This window comes from Drosophila suzukii, chromosome 3 (genome assembly GCF_043229965.1).
Source record: "Drosophila suzukii chromosome 3, CBGP_Dsuzu_IsoJpt1.0, whole genome shotgun sequence".
NCBI lineage: Eukaryota > Metazoa > Arthropoda > Insecta > Diptera > Drosophilidae > Drosophila > Drosophila suzukii.
Window position 1 is genome coordinate 16,281,261 of NC_092082.1, and position 22,747 is coordinate 16,304,007.

At 44.8% G+C, this 22,747-nt stretch overlaps 7 protein-coding genes across 17 annotated transcripts in view; 4 read left to right on the plus strand and 3 right to left on the minus strand.

Moving 5' to 3' along the window:
* Positions 1-54: 54 nt before the first annotated feature.
* Dbp73D (putative ATP-dependent RNA helicase Dbp73D) lies at positions 55-2,419 on the plus strand. The gene is made up of 3 exons (XM_036815714.3): positions 55-200; positions 255-1,078; positions 1,134-2,419. The coding sequence occupies exons 1-3, from the start codon at positions 178-180 to the stop codon at positions 2,348-2,350; spliced, it is 2,064 nt and encodes a 687-aa protein (XP_036671609.3). The 5' UTR covers positions 55-177; the 3' UTR covers positions 2,351-2,419.
* A 520-nt stretch (positions 2,420-2,939) lies between these two features.
* PGRP-SB1 (Peptidoglycan recognition protein SB1) lies at positions 2,940-3,638 on the plus strand. Its single transcript, XM_017070210.4, has 2 exons — positions 2,940-2,998; positions 3,064-3,638. The coding sequence occupies exons 1-2, from the start codon at positions 2,944-2,946 to the stop codon at positions 3,579-3,581; spliced, it is 573 nt and encodes a 190-aa protein (XP_016925699.4). The 5' UTR covers positions 2,940-2,943; the 3' UTR covers positions 3,582-3,638.
* Positions 3,639-3,761: 123 nt separating this feature from the next.
* On the minus strand, positions 3,762-4,495 carry PGRP-SB2 (Peptidoglycan recognition protein SB2). 2 transcript variants are annotated; one of them, XM_070995688.1, is made up of 2 exons: positions 4,100-4,495; positions 3,762-4,045 (listed from the first exon to the last, which is right to left on the minus strand). In XM_070995688.1, exons 1-2 carry the CDS (start codon positions 4,465-4,467, stop codon positions 3,772-3,774), a joined length of 642 nt encoding a protein of 213 aa, XP_070851789.1. In that variant the 5' UTR covers positions 4,468-4,495; the 3' UTR covers positions 3,762-3,771. The 2 variants fall into 2 exon arrangements, with proteins under 2 accessions (XP_070851789.1, XP_016925704.4); XM_017070215.4 differs by having other exon boundaries at positions 3,770-4,045; positions 4,104-4,495.
* Positions 4,496-4,732: 237 nt separating this feature from the next.
* On the plus strand, positions 4,733-5,406 carry LOC108006677 (uncharacterized). The gene is made up of 2 exons (XM_017070216.4): positions 4,733-4,885; positions 4,946-5,406. The coding sequence occupies exons 1-2, from the start codon at positions 4,877-4,879 to the stop codon at positions 5,291-5,293; spliced, it is 357 nt and encodes a 118-aa protein (XP_016925705.3). The 5' UTR covers positions 4,733-4,876; the 3' UTR covers positions 5,294-5,406.
* A 26-nt stretch (positions 5,407-5,432) lies between these two features.
* LOC108006683 (uncharacterized) lies at positions 5,433-6,275 on the minus strand. The gene is made up of 2 exons (XM_017070222.4): positions 5,971-6,275; positions 5,433-5,908 (listed from the first exon to the last, which is right to left on the minus strand). The coding sequence occupies exons 1-2, from the start codon at positions 5,980-5,982 to the stop codon at positions 5,540-5,542; spliced, it is 381 nt and encodes a 126-aa protein (XP_016925711.4). The 5' UTR covers positions 5,983-6,275; the 3' UTR covers positions 5,433-5,539.
* Positions 6,276-6,328: 53 nt separating this feature from the next.
* Dab (DAB adaptor protein) lies at positions 6,329-18,730 on the minus strand. 7 transcript variants are annotated; one of them, XM_036815708.3, is made up of 9 exons: positions 17,977-18,730; positions 15,033-15,700; positions 14,346-14,973; positions 13,367-13,597; positions 9,893-12,890; positions 9,731-9,834; positions 8,923-9,660; positions 8,735-8,864; positions 6,329-8,666 (listed from the first exon to the last, which is right to left on the minus strand). In XM_036815708.3, exons 1-9 carry the CDS (start codon positions 18,011-18,013, stop codon positions 7,583-7,585), a joined length of 6,618 nt encoding a protein of 2,205 aa, XP_036671603.3. In that variant the 5' UTR covers positions 18,014-18,730; the 3' UTR covers positions 6,329-7,582. The 7 variants fall into 7 exon arrangements, with proteins under 7 accessions (XP_036671603.3, XP_065720113.2, XP_036671602.3 ...); XM_065864041.2 differs by lacking the exon at positions 17,977-18,730 and adding an exon at positions 16,964-17,681 and having other exon boundaries at positions 6,329-8,669; positions 9,893-12,662; XM_036815707.3 differs by lacking the exon at positions 17,977-18,730 and adding an exon at positions 16,964-17,681.
* Positions 18,731-19,403: 673 nt separating this feature from the next.
* The window catches only part of Lasp (LIM and SH3 domain protein Lasp), a 32,888-nt gene continuing 29,544 nt past the window's right edge, over positions 19,404-22,747 (plus strand). For 3 of the 4 annotated variants that reach the window (XM_036814789.3, XM_036814790.3, XM_065864373.2), the window contains exon 1: positions 19,404-20,338. In XM_036814789.3, coding sequence (XP_036670684.3) covers positions 20,270-20,338 — 69 coding nt within the window. In that variant the 5' untranslated portion in view covers positions 19,404-20,269. The remainder of the gene's footprint in view (positions 20,339-22,747) is intronic. The other variant, XM_036814791.3, reaches the window with a different exon arrangement.

The window sequence follows — 22,747 nt, forward strand, 5'->3', positions numbered from 1 at the left end:
ACAAATCCTAATATTTAAATCTAACGCGCCTTTTTCAGAAAGCCATATGGCAACCCTGCCTTTCGGGTATAAGCCGAAACGCGTGAATGGTCACACTTATTCTAAAAACATAAACAATCTTGAGGCAACACGTGCATTTATTTGTTCTCGTTTTATTGAATAAAAACAGCCTTAGTAATGGAATTATTCACTGTAAACAGGTAAGTTAGGTGGCATATAATACCAACAGTAATATATATTAATTACATCCCTAGATATACAGAGGATTTAAAGAAGCCCAAAACTGGAACACAAGATACCACCAACAACGAGGATGAAATCCTTCAGAAATTGCTCCAAAAGGCTGCGAAACGCAAGAGGAAACACAAAGAAAGTGAAGTTATAGAAGCACCCGTCCAGGAAGATCTTGCCCCAGAAGAAGCGGAACCCCAAACCAAGGAGGAGCCCGTGGAAGTACTTGAAAAACCCCAAGAGCTAGTAGAGGAACAGGATGTGCCCTCCAATGACTTTCAAGTTCTTGGTGACGATGGTTCGGCGGCCAAGAAAAAAAAGGTGGAGATGCAGCTGCCCAGTTGGCTGGCTCATCCCACGATCATCGAAGGTGGAATCCTTCAGCCCGAGGAGGAGATTCCCGCTTCAGAGGCCATAGATCAGCTGGACTACTTGGAAAAGACCACCTGTTTGGCTCTTAAGCAGATGAAGATCAAGCGACTGTTTCCTGTCCAACGGCAGGTCATCCCCTGGATCCTGGAGGCACATGCCAAGCCAGCCCCTTTTCGCCCCCGTGACATTTGTGTATCTGCTCCCACGGGTAGTGGAAAAACCTTGGCCTTTGCCATACCAATTGTCCAGCTTTTATCGCAACGTGTCGAGTGCAAAGTTCGAGCTTTGATTGTTCTACCCGTGGCAGAGTTGGCCCTACAAGTTTACCGGGTCATTAGTGCGCTGTGCAGCAAAACCGAGCTGGAGGTTTGCCTACTGTCAAAGCAGCACAAACTCGAGGATGAGCAGGAGAAGCTGGTGGAGCTGTACAAGGGCAAATACTACTCGAAGGTGGACATTGTGGTCACCACACCAGGTGAGTTTAAAAGGCAAGCCCTTAGTTTTCTTATAAAAATGCATTCTTATTTTAGGTCGCTTGGTGGACCATCTACATGCTACCAAAGGCTTTTGCCTGAAGAACCTTAAATTCCTAATCATTGACGAGGCCGATAGGATAATGGACGCCGTTTTCCAAAACTGGCTTTATCACTTAGACAGTCATGTCAAAGAGACCACAGATCAGTTGTTGGCCGGCACTCAAGCACCTCTATGCTATGCAGAGCTTCAGTCCAGTTTTGGCAAGCAGCCACATAAGCTTCTATTCTCGGCCACGCTGTCCCAAGATCCGGAGAAACTTCAGAACCTACGGCTCTTCCAGCCGCGTCTGTTCACCACCGTCTTTACCATGCCCGTGATAAAGGATGTAAATGGTGACGATACCAATCCGGAAACAAATCCAGATCAAGGACAATTTGTGGGCAAATACACAACACCGGCAGAGTTAACAGAACAGTTCTGTGTGACGGAGCTGCGACTGAAACCGCTGACCCTGTTTGCTCTGGTGGAGAAATACCAGTGGAAGCGGTTCCTCTGCTTCACCAACAGCACAGTCCAGGCCAGTCGCCTGACTTTCGTGATGACATCGCTTTTTGAACGTACCACCACTAAGGTGGCCGAGTTGTCGGGTAACCTTTCGGCTCGTGCTCGAAAGCAAGCCCTTCAGGACTTCGCAGCTGGCAAAATAAATGGACTAATCTGCTCAGATGCCTTGGCGCGTGGTATTGATGTGGCGGACATAGATGTTGTACTCTCATACGAGGTGCCTCGCCACATCAAGACCCACATCCATCGAGTGGGTCGAACGGCTCGAGCTGGAAAGAAGGGTACCGCTGTCACCCTCCTCACCGAACAAGAACAGGTTGCATTCAAGAAACTTCTAAACGATGTGGGCAAAGGATTGGGCGAAGAGATCAACGTTTCACCGGACATTGAGATCCAGTATGCGGCTAGTTACAAACATGCACTGAACCATTTGCGTAATCGGCAGCAGAAGGAAAAGGGTAACAAGGCGGCGCTGAAGAAACGCGTGGCCAACCAAGCCATGATGCATAAAAAACAAGAGAATTTGGTCACCGATCGACCACTAACGTTAATGGAAAAGCTCCAGATCAAAGCGAGTGTGAATCAAGCGGAGGTGCTTTCCAAGAAACAAGACGAAACGAAACCTCAAAACCGCAAAACAAAACCTCAGCCTAAGAAAACCAAGAAACAACTCATTGCCAAAAAACTAATGAACATCGAGAACTAACATTTCGGATAACTATTTGGAATACTTTGTTTTATTTAGTTTATTTAAATATAATAATGTAAATAACCATCCCAATGTTTTTGTGTATAGCGTGAGCGTGTGTTAGGGGTCTCCGGGAGCAGTTTCTTATCTCTGGGGGCGCAAGTGATTCCCCATCAGGTTCTTCACCGCAATCGTTGATTACTCACCCTATACAAAGGTATTTTATTATTTTGAGGTGTATGACACAGTGTTTACTTTTTAAAGTTTATATGTTTGACAAATCGTTATTAAAAATAACTAATAGTTTTCTGATCTTTTATTTCTCCTACATATCACCCTCTATATAAAATTAAAATTAGTCTTTACAGTACCTATTTACCTTATAGTTTTACAACTGATTGAATAACTTTTAAGCAATTAGCTAAACTTATTCAGGTTAATTTTGCTTTTCGTTATTTTCTCATAATATTCTTAACCTTTAAAACATATATAAAAAACTGGAATATGTATTAAAGGGTATCTAACGTTTCGATTCCCTTCGAAATCTGAATTTCCTATTTAAGCAGCATCCGTAGGCCAGAGAATTTTATAGAATCCCCAATCTCAAAACGATGAACACATCAACGGCAATCAAGTATGTGGCTGCTCTGGCGCTCTTCTCTTTGGGTAATCAATCAATCTTGTCTCGTTCCTAAGCCTGATTAGCTAATCACAGTATCTTCCCCGATTAGCTCTCTCCGCCGATGCCTTGCAGATTGAGCCCCGCAGCAGCTGGGGTGCAGTGGCTGCTCGTTCCCCTTCGAGGATTTCCGGTGCCGTGGACTATGTGATCATCCATCATTCCGACAATCCCAACGGATGCACCACTTCCGAACAGTGCAAGCGCATGATCAAGAACATACAGTCGGATCACAAGGGTCGCAGGAGTTTCAGCGACATTGGCTACAACTTTATTGTGGCCGGGGATGGAAAGGTGTACGAGGGTCGTGGCTTTGGACTCCAGGGATCACATGCCCCGAACTATAACCGCAAGAGCATTGGCATCGTCTTCATTGGCAACTTCGAGCGCAATGCACCATCCGCCCAAATGCTCCAGAACGCCAAGGATCTGATCGAGCTGGCCAAGCAGCGTGGATACCTCAAGGAGAACTACACTCTGTTTGGCCACCGTCAGACCAAGGCCACCTCCTGCCCCGGTGATGCCCTCTACAACGAGATCAAAACCTGGCCCCACTGGAGGCAAAACTAAGTCCATAGCTTTTAAAAGTTATTTATAGTCTTTAAATTTAATTTTTTCTAAAATAAATTTTAGTCACGTCATCTATATAGTGTATAGTATATAGCGAAAAATGAACTCGAATTATCTGAAATTATTTGTATTTTATTCGGTAAATATAATTAATATCCCTTTTGCTATATGAGATTGAAAACTTAAATGTTTAAGGAAAGAAATTAGGGTCCTTTCTCCATTTAAAATGTTGTATGTTCTTAAAATATTCTATAATATCTTTCGGATTCCTTTGGAAACCTAAGGTTTCGGCTGCCAGCGGGGCCACTTCTTGAGCTCTTCGAGGAGGTGTTTTCCCGGGCAAGCTGTGGCTTTGGTCTGACAATGTCCCACAAGAGTATAATTGGGCAGAACCTGGCGGCGCTGGACACCAATTTGGATGAGGGTACGGGCAGCTTGCAGCATTTGTGGAGGAGGTAGTCCACCTAGAAAAGGAAAATGTTAATTTATACTCATCCTACGAACAAGCTACTTATAACTTACTCTGGAAATTGCCAATGAAAGCAATGCCAATGGACTGACTATTATAGTTGGGAGCATGTTCGTCGCGGATGCCGAAACCCAAGCCTTCGTAGATCCGACCATCGCCGCCGATCAGGAAGTTGTAGCCTATATCCCTGAACTTCCTGCGCAGATGATCCGCTCGAATTTGCCTCAACGCCAACAGACACTGCTGAGGATTGAAGCAGGACGCTGTGACCGTGTGATGGATGATGATCAGTCGAACAGGCCCCACGAGCCTTGGTAATCTCGGAGAGATTGGCACAGGACACCAGCTGCCTCGGGGAACAATCTGGCCCATGGCCAATGTAAAGCCAAATAAGACCAGTCCCAACTGTAGCTTCATCTTTACTTCTTGGTGGTCTCTCAACTTCTGATCTATTTATATAGCCAACCGAAATATCTCTCCAGGAATATCTTTATTTACCCAGTTGTTTTTATCAATGGTTTCGATCAATGAATTGCAGCATAATTAAATGGCATGAAGCCTTTGTCTGGTTGCAAATTCCGCTTGCGTCATCCCTATAAAGATATTTATATATAAAAATAAAAACCTTCTCTTCTTTGGGAATGCAAATCTGCCCTTGGACGAGTGGGTGGCCCAAAAATGGTTGGTCATCCGTAAAAGGGTAACTGCATTTGAAAGTCAAATCCAATCTGGGGACTGCTATAAAAGACACTCCGATGAGTTACGAGTGGACAGTGGCCAGTGATCGAGCGGCCCAGGTAGTAAACCCAAAGATTTCCGCCACATCATGAAAACCGTAAGTATCCTTAAGGAAAACTTTACCTAAAATATAACTTAACTAAACATAATATTCCAGGTTCTAGGCACCATGTTGGGCTACTTGCTCCTGGGACTGGTTCTGTCCCAAGCCAGCATAGCAACTGCCACAACTGGGGTGATACCGGCATATCCTGCAGCGATTCCGGCTCCTATTCCCCGCTTGGTTCCCGTGGCCACCAGTCATCAGTTTGTCACCCGGAACTGGAATCGAGTCTATGTGCCCCCAACCACAGTGGCCACTTATCCGAACACCTATATAAAGTACAGCGGAGGCTATCCCTCGTATCCCGCCTACAACTATCCCTATGCCTCCACCTATCAGTACACCTATCCCTACTACTATCCCACATATAACTATGGTTATGGTTACAAGGGTGTCTGGTGATCGTTTTATCAAAGAAAAAACATTACCCACCTTTAATCTATTGTGATAATTATCAATACCAAATGAAACTATTTGTATATGGTTATAAAAATATATAAAACTTGTATACCGAATACTTTGGTGATATCTAAACTTTGTTGTGCCTAATATCATTTTAATACTTAATCGTGACGCAGTTTTTGTGGTTAACCAACTTGTACTTTTATTTATAAGTTTAACATTTAAAAAAGTAAATATTTGTGGTTTTTAAACAAAAAATGGTGCCGGCACCCCAGCAGCAATAAAACGAGTTGGTTGAATGAAACGAGGGCCAGCCGCTGCGAATGGATTAGCAGCCAGGATGCGAGCAGGAGCAGTCGGAGCAAAGGCGGCATTAAATTGATTAAAGTAGTCCAAGCGCTGGCTGCTGGAAATGGCCAAAGGAGAAGCACCCAAAGGAGCACCTAAAGGATTAACAAAAGGTGCAGCAGCAAAAGAAGCACCTCCATAGGCGGCGGCAAATGGAGCAGCAGATCCTGGATAGAAACCAAAAGGTGATCCTGACGGAAACAAAGCGGGATTAACCGCAGGTCCGGCTGCCACACTGGCCAACAAAGCCATCGATACAATAATCAACTGAAATGAGAATTTAAATATTCTAATAAAACCAGACTGAGATTTCCCAAATATCTGCTTACCATTTGCTGCATTTCTGGGAGATTACTGCTGATACAGAGGCCAAAAACTGAATATGCATTGGCTTGGATCGACTCTTTGTTTTTATAGTTTTTGGGAGTAGAAGACCACAGCTGGCCTGCATAATAGAAGCTCCAAATTGTCAGGCACTTGGCTCCAAAAGAGGCCTAAATGGCAGGTTTGGCAAAGCAGCAACAAATTTGCGTACGATCCGATATGGTTATGTGTACCTCACTCACATTAAAGTAATCAAATGTTTTGAAATTCTCATTTTAAACCAGATAGTTAAAGTACCTATACGAATTAAAAACCCTTATTTTCCAAAAATCCACATCCACCCAAAAAATAATACCCTTCTCATTATGCTTCTCACAGTTTAATTGATAGAACAAAATGATGAGACAAAAACCAATTTAAACATCTCCTACACAGAGAGTCTTGACAATAACTATCGTACTCGTATAATTGCATTACATATAAGAATATGCTTGTATGTATAATTATCGTATATTATTATTTAGCTGCTTGGGAGTTACTTGATCGTTCAGTTTCCGTTGATCGTTCAGTTACGTATAAATATATATATTTATATATTTTTGTATATAAGTAGTTAAATCATAAAACACTTTGATGCGACATTGCCGTGGAATTAAACTAATTAGTCGTTAGTTAACTATGTAATCAATCATAAAATGATGCTCGTAGTAGGCATAAACATAAACGTATCCTAGGAATATATATGTAGTATTGTATGCTAGCACAATGGTTGCACTTTGGATAAATCGTTATATGGGTTAGACGACATCTAGCATAGGCAATTAATTAGTTGCTTTCGTTAGTTTGATCGATTTCAGATCGATTGATGATTCGGGGAGTGAGTATTTCATTATCTGTCGAGTGTGAAGGAGTAGCTTTAACAAACGCATGTTCTCGTTTAAATTTTCTCTATGGCTTGGTTGGAATCTCCCTGTGGATATATCTATATATACAATCTGGTTTGGAAACAGGATCTGATCTCTTTTGGATTGGGCAGAGCTGGGAGTACTAGTCCTCCAGGGATTGTTACGATATTGCAAGTTTAAATGGCGATTGAGTTGACTAGATATATGTGGCGAATTATATATCGTATGGATTCCCTTTCCCTCTCTCTCATCCAGACGGATCCTTGGACTGCTCCTCATCCTCCCAATCCTCCAGATCCTACCACAGCACATCGTAATCGTACACATGCTCCGAGGAGGCAATGATCAGACACTTGAGAAAGTCATCTAGGGTGCGCTTGAGCTTCCACTTCTTTGGCTTCCTCAGCAGCTGCTGCAGTGGCTTGGCCTTGGCCTTCGGCGCATGCCACGGACTTGTGGATGTGGAGATGGATTTGGTCATCGGCTGTTGATTCACCTGCTCCTGAGACTGCTGGACTGCTGGCAGATTGCTGTACACATGGCGGTTCAAGCTCTGTCGCAGGCTCTGCAGTCGCTGCTGCTGATAGTAATGGTTGAGATTGGTCAGGAAGGAGAAGTCCGTGTCGTTGACCACATCGATCTCCGCATAGTTGTGGCCGTCGATGTCCGGCTCCGGTCGCTGCCCCGATGCCTTGGCAAAGAGTTGGTCAAATCACATATTTTCATCGAACTTGGCAAAGTTCGCGTCCTCGCTCCACTGGAACTTGCCGGTCTCCGCATCGTCGTTGTGCTGATCCGTCGCCTGCTCCTGTTCCGGTGATTTGAAGAACTCGTCGTCCTCAAAGGGATCCTCCTGCTTTTTGGCAAATATGTTCACCGACTCAGATTTCTTGATTAGCTCTTGCCGTTGCTGCAGCTTGCTGGTTCGCATATTCTGTTTCCTGCTCATAGCACCAGATCCTCCAGCTCCTTGCAGTCCAGGTCCCGCTTGTTCCTTTTCGAAATCAAATGACGCCTTGGCAAAATCATCTTCAAAGGCAGCATCATCGAACTGGGAGACCTTAACATTATCATCGAATCGCAGTTTCTGGGTAATAGGTGGCGTTGAGGTTGGTGGTGTGTCCATCTCGAACTGCTCCCGTTTCTCGCGATCCGAGAAATCATTGGAGAAGCGGAACAGGCTCTTCGATCCACCGTTGTTGGCATTCGCGGAAACTGGACCCGCGGGCGTAGAATTACAGCTGGAGGCGGTTCCTGCTGGCGCTGGGGGCGGTGAGCTCTGATTGAAATCCGACTCGAATCCATCGTCGAAATTAAACTTGGAACTGGTCACGCCAGCGGAGGATTCGCCGCCACTCATCATCAGGCCACCGGGTCCGGTGCTGCTGGCATTCGAACGTGGCGTGGGCGTTGGAGTCTGCTCATAGCTGTCCACAAAGCCATAGTCACTGTTTACCACCACGCCACGGGTGCGATTCTGGCCAGGAAGCTTCGCCAGCGATGGAGGCTGATGGCGTTCCATGTGCCGCCGTTCGGACTCCAACATCCGCTGGTGCATCTCATGGCGTCTTCGGTTCAATCTTTCGAATTTATCCTCATCTGTTGGCGGTTCATCATCCACATAGTCCTCATCATCATCGTCGTCGTCATCGTTACGCTGGCCAGGACACATGTAGTCGTAATTGTCTCGAATGCCACGCCCATATCCTGATCTGGAGGGTGCGGATGTGCCTGCACTGGGAGCACCCACTGTGGCTAAATCCTTGGCACTGCGGGCGCGGGTCTTCTTGCGGAATCTGCTGGAAGAGTAGGGGTTTTTATAAATATATATGTATAATTTCTTTTTAAGAATAACCCTACTGACCTTCGTTCTTTTTCGCCATCCGAGGGAGTTTGACCCAAGGCTGCCGCCCTTCGACTCTCCGCCAGACGTCTTTCGGTTTCAGCGGCACTAGCTGGACGCTTCCAAGATTTTTGGCCAGGCAAGGCGGGCTCTGCAATGTATATATAATTCATAAGTAACATATTGGTTTGTAAACTCAAGGCACATACCCTCGCCATCCCAGGGACTGGAACCGCTGCTCTTGCGCAATCGCTGTGGACCCACTACCGCATTGGAGGGCAACACCACATCTCCGCCTAGTTGACTTGGACGCTGCAGACTGCGCACTCCCGGCCGCTGCTGGAAGTCCTGTTCCGAGTCTTGCTCGTAGTCTATGTCGCCACTAATCCTCAGCTTTCCCGATGTGGTTGTGGGCTTCCTTAGAGAACGGGTCTTCATCTGTTCGCGATCACGTTCACGATCTCGCTCCCTTTCGCCGCGGTAGTCATCTCGACTGTCCAGGCTGCCATAGACATCGTTTCCGCTGCCGAAACTGCGACGACGGCGTGTGGCACTCTCGTAAGATTCCAGACTCTCCCGATCGAAGGATTTACGTTCGCGCTCCCGATCTCTGTCCCTTTCTCTGTCGTACAGATAATCACCTCCACCCCTTCCTGGCTTATAGGCCATTGGCGAACGTCCTCCGCGCTCCTCGTAGACATTCTCATAATCGAAATCGTAGCTGGGACGAGCGTAGTCTCGGTACTCCCTCTCGCGATCCCTATCCCTATCCCTGTGATCACCGCGATATTTGTTCCTCAGTTGGCCACGTTTATCGTAGATAGGCGGTGGTGGCCCATAACTGGATCGTTCGTAGGCTGCACGCTCAAACGATCTGGCCCGTGCCTGTTCGATCTCCTGCGGCGACCAGGTGTGATGCGCCGGATGATGGTACCAGCTGGGAGATTCTGTAAGGATACGAAAAGCAGGGTATATGATAAGCGAAGTGTTGGGAAATCGGTTTCAGATAGAGCTCACCCAGATCGAAATTATCCCGACTGCGGGAGAGACCGTGTTTGAATTTCCGCTGCTGCTGTTGCTGCTGCTGCTGATCCCGGCGAGCCATGAACTCCGCATCGTAGCTAAAATAATAAATAAATAAATGACATGCAAAAACGTAACCCTTATTCCTTTGCTTACTCGTAATCCTCGTCACAAGAGTTCATCCTCCTGGCGTGTCGCATATAGTAGCCATGCCTATCCGTATGCTGCGGCTGTGGTGGCATTTGTGGCTGGTGAGGATGTGCCATTTGGGCGGCGGCCAACTGTCGACGCTTCAGATACTCTGGTGTCTCATCATCCCAGGGACTCAGATCTCGGGAGGATGAGGATGTCTGCTGGCGTTCTTTCTTTGCCCAGCGACGCTGTTGCTTCGACCATCCATCATCCCGGGGATCTGAACTGCAAGGCGATTCCACTGTATCCGGCTGGGAAGTGTTGGAAGCAGGAGGTGGCGGTGGCGGAAGCGTCAACCTAGCCTTGCCCTTTGTCTTCGGAGAATCGAACGTGGCCCAGGATTGCTTCTCCCGCTCCTTGTCGCCCATCATCTGTTTGGTTGCCGTATCGATGAGTTGGGAGACAGCCGACAGCTGTGAGGGCACTGGCGATGGGCCCATCACTGGTTTCTGGAGAGGAATGGGCGAAGTGCTGACATCATTGAACTGCGAGGGCGTGTGCAGGCCGGGAGCTCCTCTGGATGGTGCTGCCGAAGATGTGGCTGGCGAAATTCGATCCCTTGAGTCCAGGGAGAGATTCGAAATGGCACGATGCATGAGCTCATCGATCTCGATGTCATCTTTGGTTCCACCACCGGGCGCAGTGAGTACGGAGAGGAATTTCTGATCCTGCTTGGGAGGCAGAGATTGCTGCTGCACGTCCTCCAGAACCGGAGCAGCGGCATCTAGTTGCTGTGTAGAAGTGGAGAGTTTTTCGTACTGATCCTGCCCGCTGACTGGTTCCGCATCCTTTTCATTGCTGTCCAGACTGCTCTCACCACCAGCATCGGCATCCTCGTCCTCGTCATCATCGCCCACCGTCAAAGCGGAAGATGAAGGCTCGGTTGGGAAGCCCCTGCTGTCGACCAAACCATGGCGATCTCTGGAATGCGTTGGCACGTCCTGATGATCCATTATCTGACGGAGATCGTGGTCTTCGTTAAACTCATCGCTAAACTCGGGAAAGTCCTGCAGCAGATCCTTTTCCTTCTCCGGCTGCGTGGCGGTGGCAATCGCTGGTTTGTCGAAGAGATTCTCCACCAGGATTATGTCTCTTAGAGCTGCATAACGATCCTTGGCCTGGGCCACCACCTCGGTGATCTTAGTGTCGATCTTGGGCGCTGGCTTGACCTCCAAGGCATCAATCGGTAGCTCTGCACCGACATTGTTCAGCTCTAAGCCTTCAGGGATTTCCTTGGTCTGCGTCTCATCCACTGGCGGAGGAGTCAAGTCGCCCATAAGATCAGTTTCCTGCTGTTGCTGCTGCAGTTCCTGATCGATGATCTCGCGAAAGACGGCATACCGATCCGCTGATGGCACAGTGGCAACCACGGGCGATACGGCTGACATGGGCACCGGAGTGGGAGCCTCATTGAAGTTTGCAAAGTTGGCCACAAAGGTGGAATCCAAGGAGCCCGATGGCATCACCAGCTCATCCTCGCCGAAGGTGTCGTCGAACTTGGCCACAAAGGAGGTCTGCTGATCAAAGTTCACCTTAAACACGGCCGCTGTGGATGCTGGGGCTGGAGCTGGATTGGCTGGCGAAGATCTTCGCTCCTGACTGTGAACCTGACTCTTTTCGCTGGACAAATACTCAGAGAGATAGGAGGTCAACTGAACCAGGGTCATGGTGCTCAGCTTGCTGGCCGGAACGTTTAGTTTAACAGCCAAGTCATCCATGCCCAGGGTCAGCAGTTGGGTTAGAGTGATGTCGGGAGCCAGGGTAGTGGATGATACTTCCTGCGCTTGGGCTTGAGCCTGCGCCTGAGCTTGGGCCTGCAGAATCTCTGCCTTGTTCTCGTAGATATCCTGCGGTCTGCCCAGCGAAGCCTGTCGTTGTGGTCTCGCTCGAGCCGAAGGTCCCTGGCTGGGAGGCGGCAGCAGTGGCGGTGGAGCTCCCAGCGGTGCCAGATAGTCATCCTCAGTGTGTCCTGGTTTCCGTGGCCTTCCTGGTCCCGGAAAGCAACCATCAGAGCGCCCCACGCGACGCGATGGCAATGGAATGGGTGGTGCATCGACGGATGACATAGTCCTCCTCGCTGTTACACTACTGTTCAAGTACTCATACCTTCCAGCTGTTGGCGGTGGAGTGGGATTTGTAGATGACGGTCGGATGACCAGATCGCTGAACTGCTTTTTGGGCGGCAGCGGTGGCGGTTCCGAGTACGGAGTCGAGTCTGGACGTGGCGGTGGCTCGGGAGCAGCCTCTGTTTCACTGAGCGAATCACTCTCCTGCAAACGTCGCATATTGACACTAGATCCGATATCCGAACCTGACTTGCCAAATGATCTGGCCTGGCCAAAGAGATGGGGCATCTTCTTGTTGCTTATGCTGGAGATCACATCCAGGGCTCCACTACCAGTTGGCAGAGCGGAAACGGAGGCCGTGGGACGATTCCTCACCGTACTCGGAGGCTGTTGGAGCTGCAATTCCTTCTCCGGTGGCAATTGCACCTGCAGTGGTCCATTGAATACATTCGCTTTTGATTCCGGCACCAAATTTGGGATCGAGGGAGCTGGAACCGCCGGCGGAGCCTCGAACTCGAAGGCATCCAATTTGGCAAAGAGATCGCCCTCTTGAAACGGATCTGGATCGCTCTTTTTGCGAGTGGGCGAGAACGGATCCGTATCCCTGGGCAGCAGTACAGGGTCCGCCGGCGGATGGGGATCCTCCAGCGAGGACAACGTGGGCGGTTCTGTGGTATAATAGTGGCCGGTGGGATTAGGCGGATTAGTGACATGGCCAAGCAACAGTTTCAGCTCAGCGCTCGGGGTGATCGAGTGGGAAATGGATGTGGATGTGGGTATGGTAAGGGGCAGGGGATCTGGACTGGGAGCAACCGTGGACAGTAGCTGGCCCAGACTGGCGGCGGTGCTAGCGGTGGTGGTGGTTAGTGTGTTAGCCGAGTTCTGGAGCGGATTTCCTGCGGTGCAAGTGCAAACTTTAGAGAGCTGCTTACTCAATGCGATTTCTAAGTGCACAGAGAAAAAATATTACCGAAAATTATGTAATTAAGGCATTCTTTTTTGTTACAATTAAAATAAGAGCTTTGATGTCAAAAAAAAGGTAATGAAATGTTACGAAAATGTTATGAAAACTATGGTAAATCGCGTGGAAAAACTATTAAACTTACTAACCATTTTTTACATTTATCAACTTTTTTAGGTACATAATAAAAATATTTGAAATGATTCTCTTGTTCTTAGAAAAACTCTTCATAAAAAATCATTATTGACTGATGCCTTTTCTTAAAGTGAGATATAGATCAACTTTAAGAGATTTAATAAATGTATAACTATACAATTTCTATTAATCCAATAATTTTGATGGTAAGTTAAGAAAGCAACCAAAATTTTTTCTCTGTGCGGAAATGGCTATCGGGTTGTGGTTGGTTAGTACCTGCGGTGATGTTAGTAGCTGTGGTGGTTGTGGAGATGGTGGTGCTTTCCTCCGGAAAGAGGCCATCCGGCTGGCCCAGGGAGAGACCCAAGCCAAGACCCGCCTGGCTGCCGGAGCTGAGCTCCTTGAGCAGCTTCTTCGGCGGATTCTTTAGCTCTTGGAAGAAGTATTTCTTATCGACATACGGCCTGGTGCGTCCCGTGCCCAGCGGATCCAGATCCGTGAACGCATCTGCACAATGGAACAGAAGGAATAAGGAAAAACGACAGAGATATCGGGGCAAGAGTACAGCTCCAAGTGGAGGCACCGAATTCCAAATTGGCACAAAATCAAAAACAAGAGTAAAACTCAAAGAGCTCAGAAGAAATACTAGAATGTTCAGATCTTCGGTACGTTCCGAAGGTATTAAAACCACAAAAGAAAATTCCTATTCAGAGGGTAATGTAGTTAATAAGTTGTGAGTGGGCTTAGGATTGGAAAAAGGAAGAGCACTAAACTAAGAAAAACCAAAGGCACGATGTACAAGTAAAAAATAAGGAAATAAAACCAAAATAACTGCAATAGAAAGAGCTGTCTGGAAAATTAAAACCCTAAAAAGGTTTTAAAACGCTTCTTTTAAAGTAACAAATGCATGTTTGAATGAACTGATTATTAAAAACAATCTTAAAAACAGATTAACAAGTTATTTTAATGGAAAAATATCTATATATGGGATAATAATATTTAAAAGAATCTGCTAATAGTTCTACACCAAACGATTCCATTCAGTTCAATTAATTTGACCCAAGAACTCTCCCAATTGTTGTTCCCTTGGCGGGCGGACACATCTCGTTCCCCTGACAACTGACCACTCCCCAGACGATCACAGACAGCTCTTTCATCGCTTTAATGGAGATGACAAAGCGACAGAATTCCACACAAGATGTGACAACTTCAATGATGAGGAGAAGGCGGAGGAGCCATGCTGCTTTCAACTCACCCAAAGACAAGATGGCCGAGGCCAGATCCTCATTTCCAGATGTCGAACCCAAACCAATATCCAAATCAGCCAGAGGTCCTGATCCTGTAGCGACTTCCGTGAGTTGTTGTGTGGGCGTGGCAGTGGATTCGCTGGAGGCCAACGGAGCCATTGCCAAAACCGAACCCAATCCACTGCTGTTCACCACTTTGGTAGTATCGAAGACATCGTTCTGTTGGTCCAGTTCCTGCAGCCAGTTGTCATCGTCGTTATCCGCAGCCTGAAAACCTGCTGTTGCCGGAGACTGCGAGCTACTAGCACCAGGAGGCGGCGAGAGCATGGCATCCAAACTGGCCACCGTCTCGGGAGTTTTGTTGGGCAGCGGTTTGTGCCTGTTGCGTCCCGAATCTGGTGGCGGTGGCAGGATGCTGTAGGAGGGCACATAGATGAACGAGTCTCCGAAAGGATCATCCTCGCTGGCGGACTTGGCCAACGAGGGATGGCCAGCACCACCACTGCCGCCGCCACCACTGGAGGCCATAGTAGTGGGTTCATTGGGCGTGATCCGTTCCATCTGACTGATTCCCCGCTGCAGTGAGGTAAGCTCCTGCTCGAGGTCCACCAGATCGGCCACGGATTCGGGAGATATCTGTAAGATTACGGGGTTCATTAACATTGGTCGTCAAATACCGAATGCCAAATACTTACCTCTTTGGCCGCCGAACCCGATGCCTTGGCCACGTCTAAATTGACACCCAACCTGCTCGTTCCGTTCGAGGTGCCTAGACTACTGCCCAGCAGGGTGAGGGCATGGCTGGAGGAGATGCCTCCGCTGGCCAAATCCGAATGACCCAGACCCATGCCGCCCAGGCCGGCGGACTTCAGCGACGACAGGGAGGCCAGCTGGCTGGCGTGGTCGTGCAGGGATTTGCCCTGGATCTGCTGGCGCGCCATCTCGATCTCCTTCTTCTTCAGCTCGAAGACCACCTGAAAGAGATCGCGCATGGCCAGCACCACCTGGCTGGCCGCCTTGTCCGTCTTGATGCCGAAGAACCGATGGCCACTGTCCGGCGATCCGAAGATATAGCCAAAGGCCCTCGAATCCGTCATATCCTGCGCAATGAAGGATATCTTGTGCACCGGATGATGGTACAGCGAGTCACCCGTCTTCTCATCCCTCAGGCGCAGCCCGTCGATGGTGACATGGATGGTTATCCGCTGCTTGTGCTCCCCAGCTGCCCGGATGGCCATCTTAAGGTCCTGCAGCGCCTCCTGGCACATCCGATCGCCACGGGCCTCGCCCACCTCCAGAATGCCGATGAGCTTTGCCTTGAACTGAACGCCATCGCCGAAAAAGCGTCCCGGATCATTGCGATCTGAAAAAAGCGGTGGAAAATCGAATGCCAGAATGAGTCTTTGTGTTTGCTAGGGTGTGTATTCGGTTCATGTTTGTTTGGCGAAAATGTTTTACACAATGCAGTGGTCACTCGCCAGTTTTGGAAGCCTTGGGATTTCGGGGTGTGGCTAAATTGACCTAGTAGAACCCACCTTTATTAAGGTTTGGGTTTTTTCAGTGAAACTTTTGTAATTTATATAAAATTAAAAATCATAGAAACTGCTTTCTTCAACTAAATATTTTATTGTTACGATCTAAAGCAAACCTTTTTAAGATAGATAAGACTACAATTTGAAAGCACTGAAATTTAATATAACATGAAAAAACGAAATACTCAATCTTCTATCAAAACATTAAAATGATACACAATTTTTTAATTGTTTTATAAATATTCTCCAATGTGGTTTTAATGGAGCGAAATCAGATATGTACAATGACTAAATTTTCAGACTCATATTAGTAATTATGTGCATACCTGAGCGTTTCATCAAACATTTAAAAAATTGTATTTTAAGTTAAGCTTTATGCATTTAAACGAATATAGTAGGTATTGATTTTAAATCACACAGCATATTTTAAGAACAAATTCTAGGTTTCAAGAATAATTTTTAAAAGAAGCTAACATAGTTGTATAAAAAAAGGAAAGGGTTGCATTGCCTTTCGTCATTAGGGGACAATCCTAAGTGTTATTGATCCTCTGGGAACTATAAAAATATTAATTACTACATCATATAAAATGTTTCTTTTCTTTTGAATACTTGCAATTCTATAGAAATTATGAAAGAAGCCTTGATTCACTGTTAACTTTAAATTTATAGCTTTGTTCTCCTCAATTATTGTTTAATTAATTAAAAGCACCACAAGATATTCATTAAAAATTATAATAGTATTTTAATTACTCAAATTCCGTCATAGTTATTGTAATATAGTAATTGCATCTAGGTTTTTATTGACAGAGCTTTGTACCTATATATTTATAGCTTCGTCTTATCAATATGAAAACTATTAAAATTGAAGAACTTTCAGATTAAATATTTTAATGATGTCAACTCTTTCATAATGATTAGAACGCTGTTATTTGAGGGAACACCTAACTATGCTGATACAAATAAGAAAAATATTTACTTTGATCTTTTGGTTTTTTAAGTCTTAGTTTTGGAAATAGTTTTCGGAGTTTCTCTCTGTGCAGGGACCACTGCGTTTGTTTGTGATTTGTGTATTTGCTTAGTTTGTTTTCGCTAACGTTTTGCGTAATTCGTTTCCTCTGCGGCGCCGCTGCCGCCGCCAAAAGTGCTGGCCAACGAGAGATTCGAGGAGGCTGTGGACAACTTGGCCACCAGGGATTTGACCATGTTTCACCAGTGGGAGCAGCTGCAGCTCATTGGGAAACCGCTGGCCGGGGAAAAGTGTGGAAGTCTGGAATTCTGGAACTCTGCTCTCTGGAGTGTCAACAAAATCACTGTCGCATTCCTCTGGCCTCTATTTTGTGTGTATTTGTGTTGACATTTCCATTGGGATGAGCTGGAGGTTGGTGGGTGGGTTGTTTGGTTGTAGAAGAAGAAGAGCACACAATGGAGGACAAAAGACAAACACAATGTATTCCACAACGATTTTTCGCGACGCTATAGATTTAATTAAATTCTTGCGAGATCCGCGATCATGGAATGAATAAATACGAATGAGCATGAACACGATGCTCTCTTCTCGTTCTCTCTCTCTCTTTTGACTGGACTGTCGCAGTTTGTTCAATCAAATCAAATAACAAACAAAAAAACACACACACATCGAGGCACTCGCGAGTGTACACAGATTTCACTCTATTATTTAGTGCTTTTAATGGCGAAAAAGTAAGTACAGAAAACGCGGATCTCTCTCGGACAAGCCATTGTTGTTCTGATTTTTGTTTTTTTGGGAAAACTGCAACAACACCTGCCGACAACTGCGACGCCGGCGCAGCAGCTGCTATACGATTGGCAGATGCTGTCCGAGTCGCCTATCGATAGCACGGCTTAGGGGTGGAAAGAAAGATCGATAGGTTCTTTGTTTTTGTCTATCGACATTTGAAATGATTACGTTTGTGTTTTCTTCTTTCTGTTATAACTATAAACAGGGTAGGTTAATATTTAAAGACTTAAGAAGGCACAAAATTAGAAAAGTTGATTTATTTTTACAAATTATCTAACACATCCTAGGATTAAAAACACTTAAAGATCATTTCCCTTAATGGACCATCATTATAATCTTAAGAAAACTTACATTTACAAGGACTCGTTTTCTTGCGCAGCGTCTGCATTTTGCTCAGAAAAAGCTGATTGGCATTCGTGTAGTAATTCCTTTGGCCGCGTATAATGTTGCGAATAATGATTGTGCTTTATGGGGGGGTAATGCTATTTATAATTTCTGATATATCCTTTGCTTCGTTGTTTTCCTTTTTACAGCTTTTTGTGCTTTGTTTACACTTGTCCTGCTGTTCGCGTCTGCTGTCTCGCTTGCACCCGCGCACTCCTTCCAACCAGCCAGTTGTTGTTGTTGTTATTGTGCCAGTCGGTCGATAGAACACACCGGCACTCGTCTCACTCACACACGTCACGGATTATCGATTTTCCAACGGTGGCATTTGTGTGCGTGTTTACTTCCACTTTGCCTACTTTAGGGCGTTGCAAGGGGTGAGAAAGGGATGCAGCTAATACTACGCCTCTCATTATGCAGCGGTAAATTATCTATTTGCCCTTAACCGTTATTCGTTGCTTAAGGTTTTCCCGTTAAGGTTGCACAACTTTCATAACTTTCTTTGTCTGGGTCGGCAGGAAGAAAAAAAGTGAAGCACAAAGAAATGGGTGACACACTCGCGATTTGGCAGAGCGAAAAAATCTGATTCGACTCTGTTGCCTGCTATTTACACATTGATTTCGTTTTTCACTTTGCTCTCCATGTATTTGGCCTTCGATTTGCACAGATTTTCATGGGCTTTTGGCTTAATTTTAATCCTACGTCCTGGGAGCTGCAGGAAATGGACACACACCGAAAATTCGATAGTAAAAACTCCAAGGATTCGGGGGTGGTGGGTGAAGTGCCGCGGGCACCCTGTGTGACAGCCGGTCCGGAGAAATCGGTGTATCGGTCTATCGCAGACGATAGCTTTTTGCTCGTAATTGCGTTAGGGAAGAGGAAAACCGTTAAACTTGTTCACTTTGTTATAAACTATCATGTCAAGAATATTAAAAATGAACTAATCAATAAATATATTAATTTATACAAATAAACAGAGAATGTTTACATTTTAAAGTGATACAACATTTTAAGTGATTTAAACTTACTTGAATTTCTCCTCTACAAAACTGTAGATGTATTAATTTTGAAGACTACGAATGTTTTAAATGTTTTAAAATAAGTTCCACACCAATATTTCGAACTAAAACCTGTGGCGCCAATGCGGCCAAGAAGGGAAGTAAAGAGAAATCGGGAAATATTGCGCTACCCACCGATGGTCACTCCGCCCAGCCGGCTGCGTTCGAAGTAAGAAAACGTAAGCAACGCAAGAGATGGAAGACATGGCGTGACAAACATCGATGTTACCGATTGATGCGTCGTATATTTTAGTATATTTGTATATATATTTAGTATATTGCCTTACGTTTTGCCGACACTTACGTTTTCTTACGTTTTTTGTGCTCCGAGAGCAGATTCAGATTTCACTAACCGCCAGCAAACCGTTCAGTTCGCCTCGCGCAGGCGAATTCGAGATAGATTTTTGACTTACTTGCTGAACCGATTCGAAAAGTGTGTGACAGGCGTGTGTGGTGCGATCCATCTCACATCTCCAAATCTATTTGTTGCGTCTATTTTGCGGATACACCTTTTAATCGAACGGAACGAAGTTGCTTTATCGCGGAGTGTCGCGTTTTTCGTTTTTCGTGTCGCGCCTCAGTCAAATTCACCTTAAAAAGTTAATACACAAACGGTAGATTACGATTTCTGGGCGGTCTTATCAAGAACAACGGGATTAAATCGAGACAAACGCCCACGGCAGTCGCTCTTCCTCTTCTTTCCTCTGCGCGCGTCGCTTTTTTTACCTGCAGCGCAGTCGCGACAGCTGAAAATTAATATAAAAAAAAACCGCAGGGAAAAAGTGTAAATTGGTTTAAACAAAACGAAAGAAAAAGAGTTACGATCGATCGATCAGTTATTTATATAACGCTAACGACAACAACCAAGCAAACCAGTTATTAGATGTTTTTGTGAATAGTGTGAAACAAATTCTCGGCTCATACCTGCACACAAAACAAATACATTCCCATAGTTCCTATTCCGATCCGATCAGGTTCTTGAAATCGCCAGCCAGATCACCAGAAGAAAATCCGCAAAACAATATGCAAAACTGAGCCGAGGGTGTTTTTTCGTGCGGAAATCGTGGAGTGCAGTGAAAATTACAGAGTTAACAATAATAATATCCAATATCCTGGTGTGTAAATAAAATCGCTTATACATACACACACCCGTACGCTCGCACTCGAAGAAGTAAAAAACAAAGGAGGAGAAAAGCGGCAAGATGAATAAAACCTGTGCGCGTTGCCAAAAGGTGGTCTATCCCATCGAGGAGCTCAAGTGTCTGGATAAAGTGAGTAAAATTTAAAATATATTCTAAATCCCATTCGGTTTCCCAGATTCTATGTAGTTTATGGTGGCTCCTTTTGGCTTTTTAAGCCGCTGTTGCGTGCACTTGTTGCGGGCGCTAGAGCGAGACGGCTAGCTGGCACATGGCAGTGGGTTCTGCTCTCCCGCTCCCTCTCCCTGATTTCCCACCGTAGTCCCCCATTCCCCATTGATCATGCGTGCCTTTTTTCCGTTGCTCTGCTTCTTCTGTGTTTATTATCCTATGCTTAATAACCGCAAAAGTTGTTTGGCTGCCTTTCCATTCGCTTCGCGGAATTCAAATATTTACTGGAAAATAACGGCGCAGCTTCGCGCGTGTCTGTGTGTGGGTGTAATAGCACTAATGCACTGGGAAAAACAAAAGATCATCAGATTCTCATTTAGATTCCTTGAAAGAAATGAGAAATATTTTTTAAAGTTTCAATAGTAATTCAATTTTGATAGGTTCCCGGATTAACTTCTAATTTTAGTGATCAGTAAGTTCTGTAGAAATTTCTTTTGATTAAATTCAGTTAAATTCTGAATTCAAAAGAGCTCCAAAGTGAACAAAATTACGTAATGATAATTTTTACCTTTGTATTAGATTACATAACAGTTTTCTGAATATAAAATATTTTAATATTGAATTGAACTCTACTTAAAAGATTTTTATGGATACACGAGTTTTTGTTGTTCGTCCAAAACGATTCCTAAGTAACCTACTTTTAATTCTGACAGAATTTTTTAAAGTTTTAAGTTATAAAATTCATAGCAACATTAGACCAAAAAAATTCAAAAAATTACAGATCATTTCAAAGGTAGTATCTCTTAGATACGCGAGTTTAATCTTACCCATCGGTAATATCTTAATGATCAATGATCATTTATTTTGGTTTCCTATTTAAATTTTGGTTCAGTGTATTTGTGCGCGGGTGGCGACAACAACCAACATTACTGTTTTCATAAATATTTTTCGCCAACTCAGGAAATTTCTACAATTGCTTTTAATTTACGTTTGCCGCCGCCGCTTCCGCTGGCAGAATTTTCGGGCTCCCTCTCTAATTAAGTCTCGCCCTCTCTTTCTCGCGGCGGCGCTTGTTGCATTTCAGTTTTAGCGATCTTGTGTCTTTTTCGCACTGCTTTTTTTAAGTTGCAGCTGCTTTTGTTGTCTTTTTTGTTTTGCTTTTTGTTGTTGTCTTTTGAAAAAGCAACAAAAGCAAATCCGTTGACCGACCTTGAGCGCATATTTTCGAGACTTGAGACCAGTTTGTTTTACTGCGTTCTCACACACACTCAAGCCCAAAATCTGATACAGTGTTTTCGCGAAATTAGCAGCTGGCCAAATACAATATTTCACAATTTTGTGAAATATTCTGGTGAAATGATCTGTTACTCAAACTAAGCGACTAAATCTTATCTTCGGGGAAACACAATGATCTTTCACAAATGGAATTTTTATAGGAAACAAATAATAGTAATGCATGAGTAACCAAAATTTGTTGTTTTATTTCTTAATAATCATGTAGTTTATTCATTTAATTTTAATGAAAAAATCTGGATTTTAATGTTTTCTTAAGAATTTTCAAATTCAAAAGCAATTTAAGATTTTTTATTTTGAAATTTCGATATATTTTTAAGTTTTTGAAAATACACAGTTAAAATTAACTTTAAAATTTACATCGCCTTCAAGAAATGTCGATGTCTTTTTAATTTTTTGAAAAAACACAGTTAGAATCAACTTTTAAATTTACTTTGACTTCAAGAGGTGTAAAATTAAACCAGTTTTTAATACTCAAAACTGATATAAAACTGGTAATAGCACTATTACATCTCTACATTCATTTCATAAGTAAATGTTTAGTTTTCCAACTAATTCGCTAGGCACAGCTGTAAGTACACGCAAAGTGGGGCTTTCGTTTCTTATGTATATTGTCGTGCCCGTATCTTATTGGTTTATGCTTAATTCCAGTTTATTTTTATTGAACTTATGTTTGTCTCTAAGTCTGGGACTTGAGTCTTATTTAGTTCCATTTTATTTTCGCCCTTGGCTTGGCTGTCAATCTGTGTTTACGTTTTGGGGGTCTGTGTTGCTGTTCCGATGAAATTTGGAAGCTGATAACGCACCATTCGAGACAAACATTTACATTACGAATCGATTCGGTTTCCCCCCTTTCGAATCGAATTGAATACATCAACAAATTCCGATTGGCAATCAGCTTCTCGAGTATCAGCGTTGAAACGTGTCAATCTCAAGACCCCTCCTGCCCTATGAAAGCCCCCCTTTGCCGGCAACCACATCCTAATTATAGTCTCGTCTTTCTAGAGTTTCTTCTCCTACTTCCCGAGTCAGCAGTTTCTAATTATAGACAATGGAGTAATGAAGACTATTTTAAAG

Coding starts and splice junctions, on each gene's coding strand:
- PGRP-SB2 (XM_070995688.1), bottom strand. CDS start 4,467: ATGAAGCTACAGTTGGGACTGGTCTTATTTGGCTTTACATTGGCCATG. Junction 4,046..4,099: donor ATTGGCAATTTCCAGAGTAA/GTTATAAGTAGC, acceptor TTCCTTTTCTAG/GTGGACTACCTCCTCCACAA.
- Dab (XM_036815707.3), bottom strand. CDS start 17,072: ATGGTCAAATCCCTGGTGGCCAAGTTGTCCACAGCCTCCTCGAATCTC. Junction 12,891..13,366: donor AGCTACTAACATCACCGCAG/GTACTAACCAAC, acceptor CTTGCACCGCAG/GAAATCCGCTCCAGAACTCG. Junction 8,667..8,734: donor GATGGCGAAAAAGAACGAAG/GTCAGTAGGGTT, acceptor CTCTTCCAGCAG/ATTCCGCAAGAAGACCCGCG.
- PGRP-SB1 (XM_017070210.4), top strand. CDS start 2,944: ATGAACACATCAACGGCAATCAAGTATGTGGCTGCTCTGGCGCTCTTC. Junction 2,999..3,063: donor TCTGGCGCTCTTCTCTTTGG/GTAATCAATCAA, acceptor TTCCCCGATTAG/CTCTCTCCGCCGATGCCTTG.
- Dbp73D (XM_036815714.3), top strand. CDS start 178: ATGGAATTATTCACTGTAAACAG. Junction 201..254: donor GAATTATTCACTGTAAACAG/GTAAGTTAGGTG, acceptor TTACATCCCTAG/ATATACAGAGGATTTAAAGA. Junction 1,079..1,133: donor CATTGTGGTCACCACACCAG/GTGAGTTTAAAA, acceptor TTCTTATTTTAG/GTCGCTTGGTGGACCATCTA.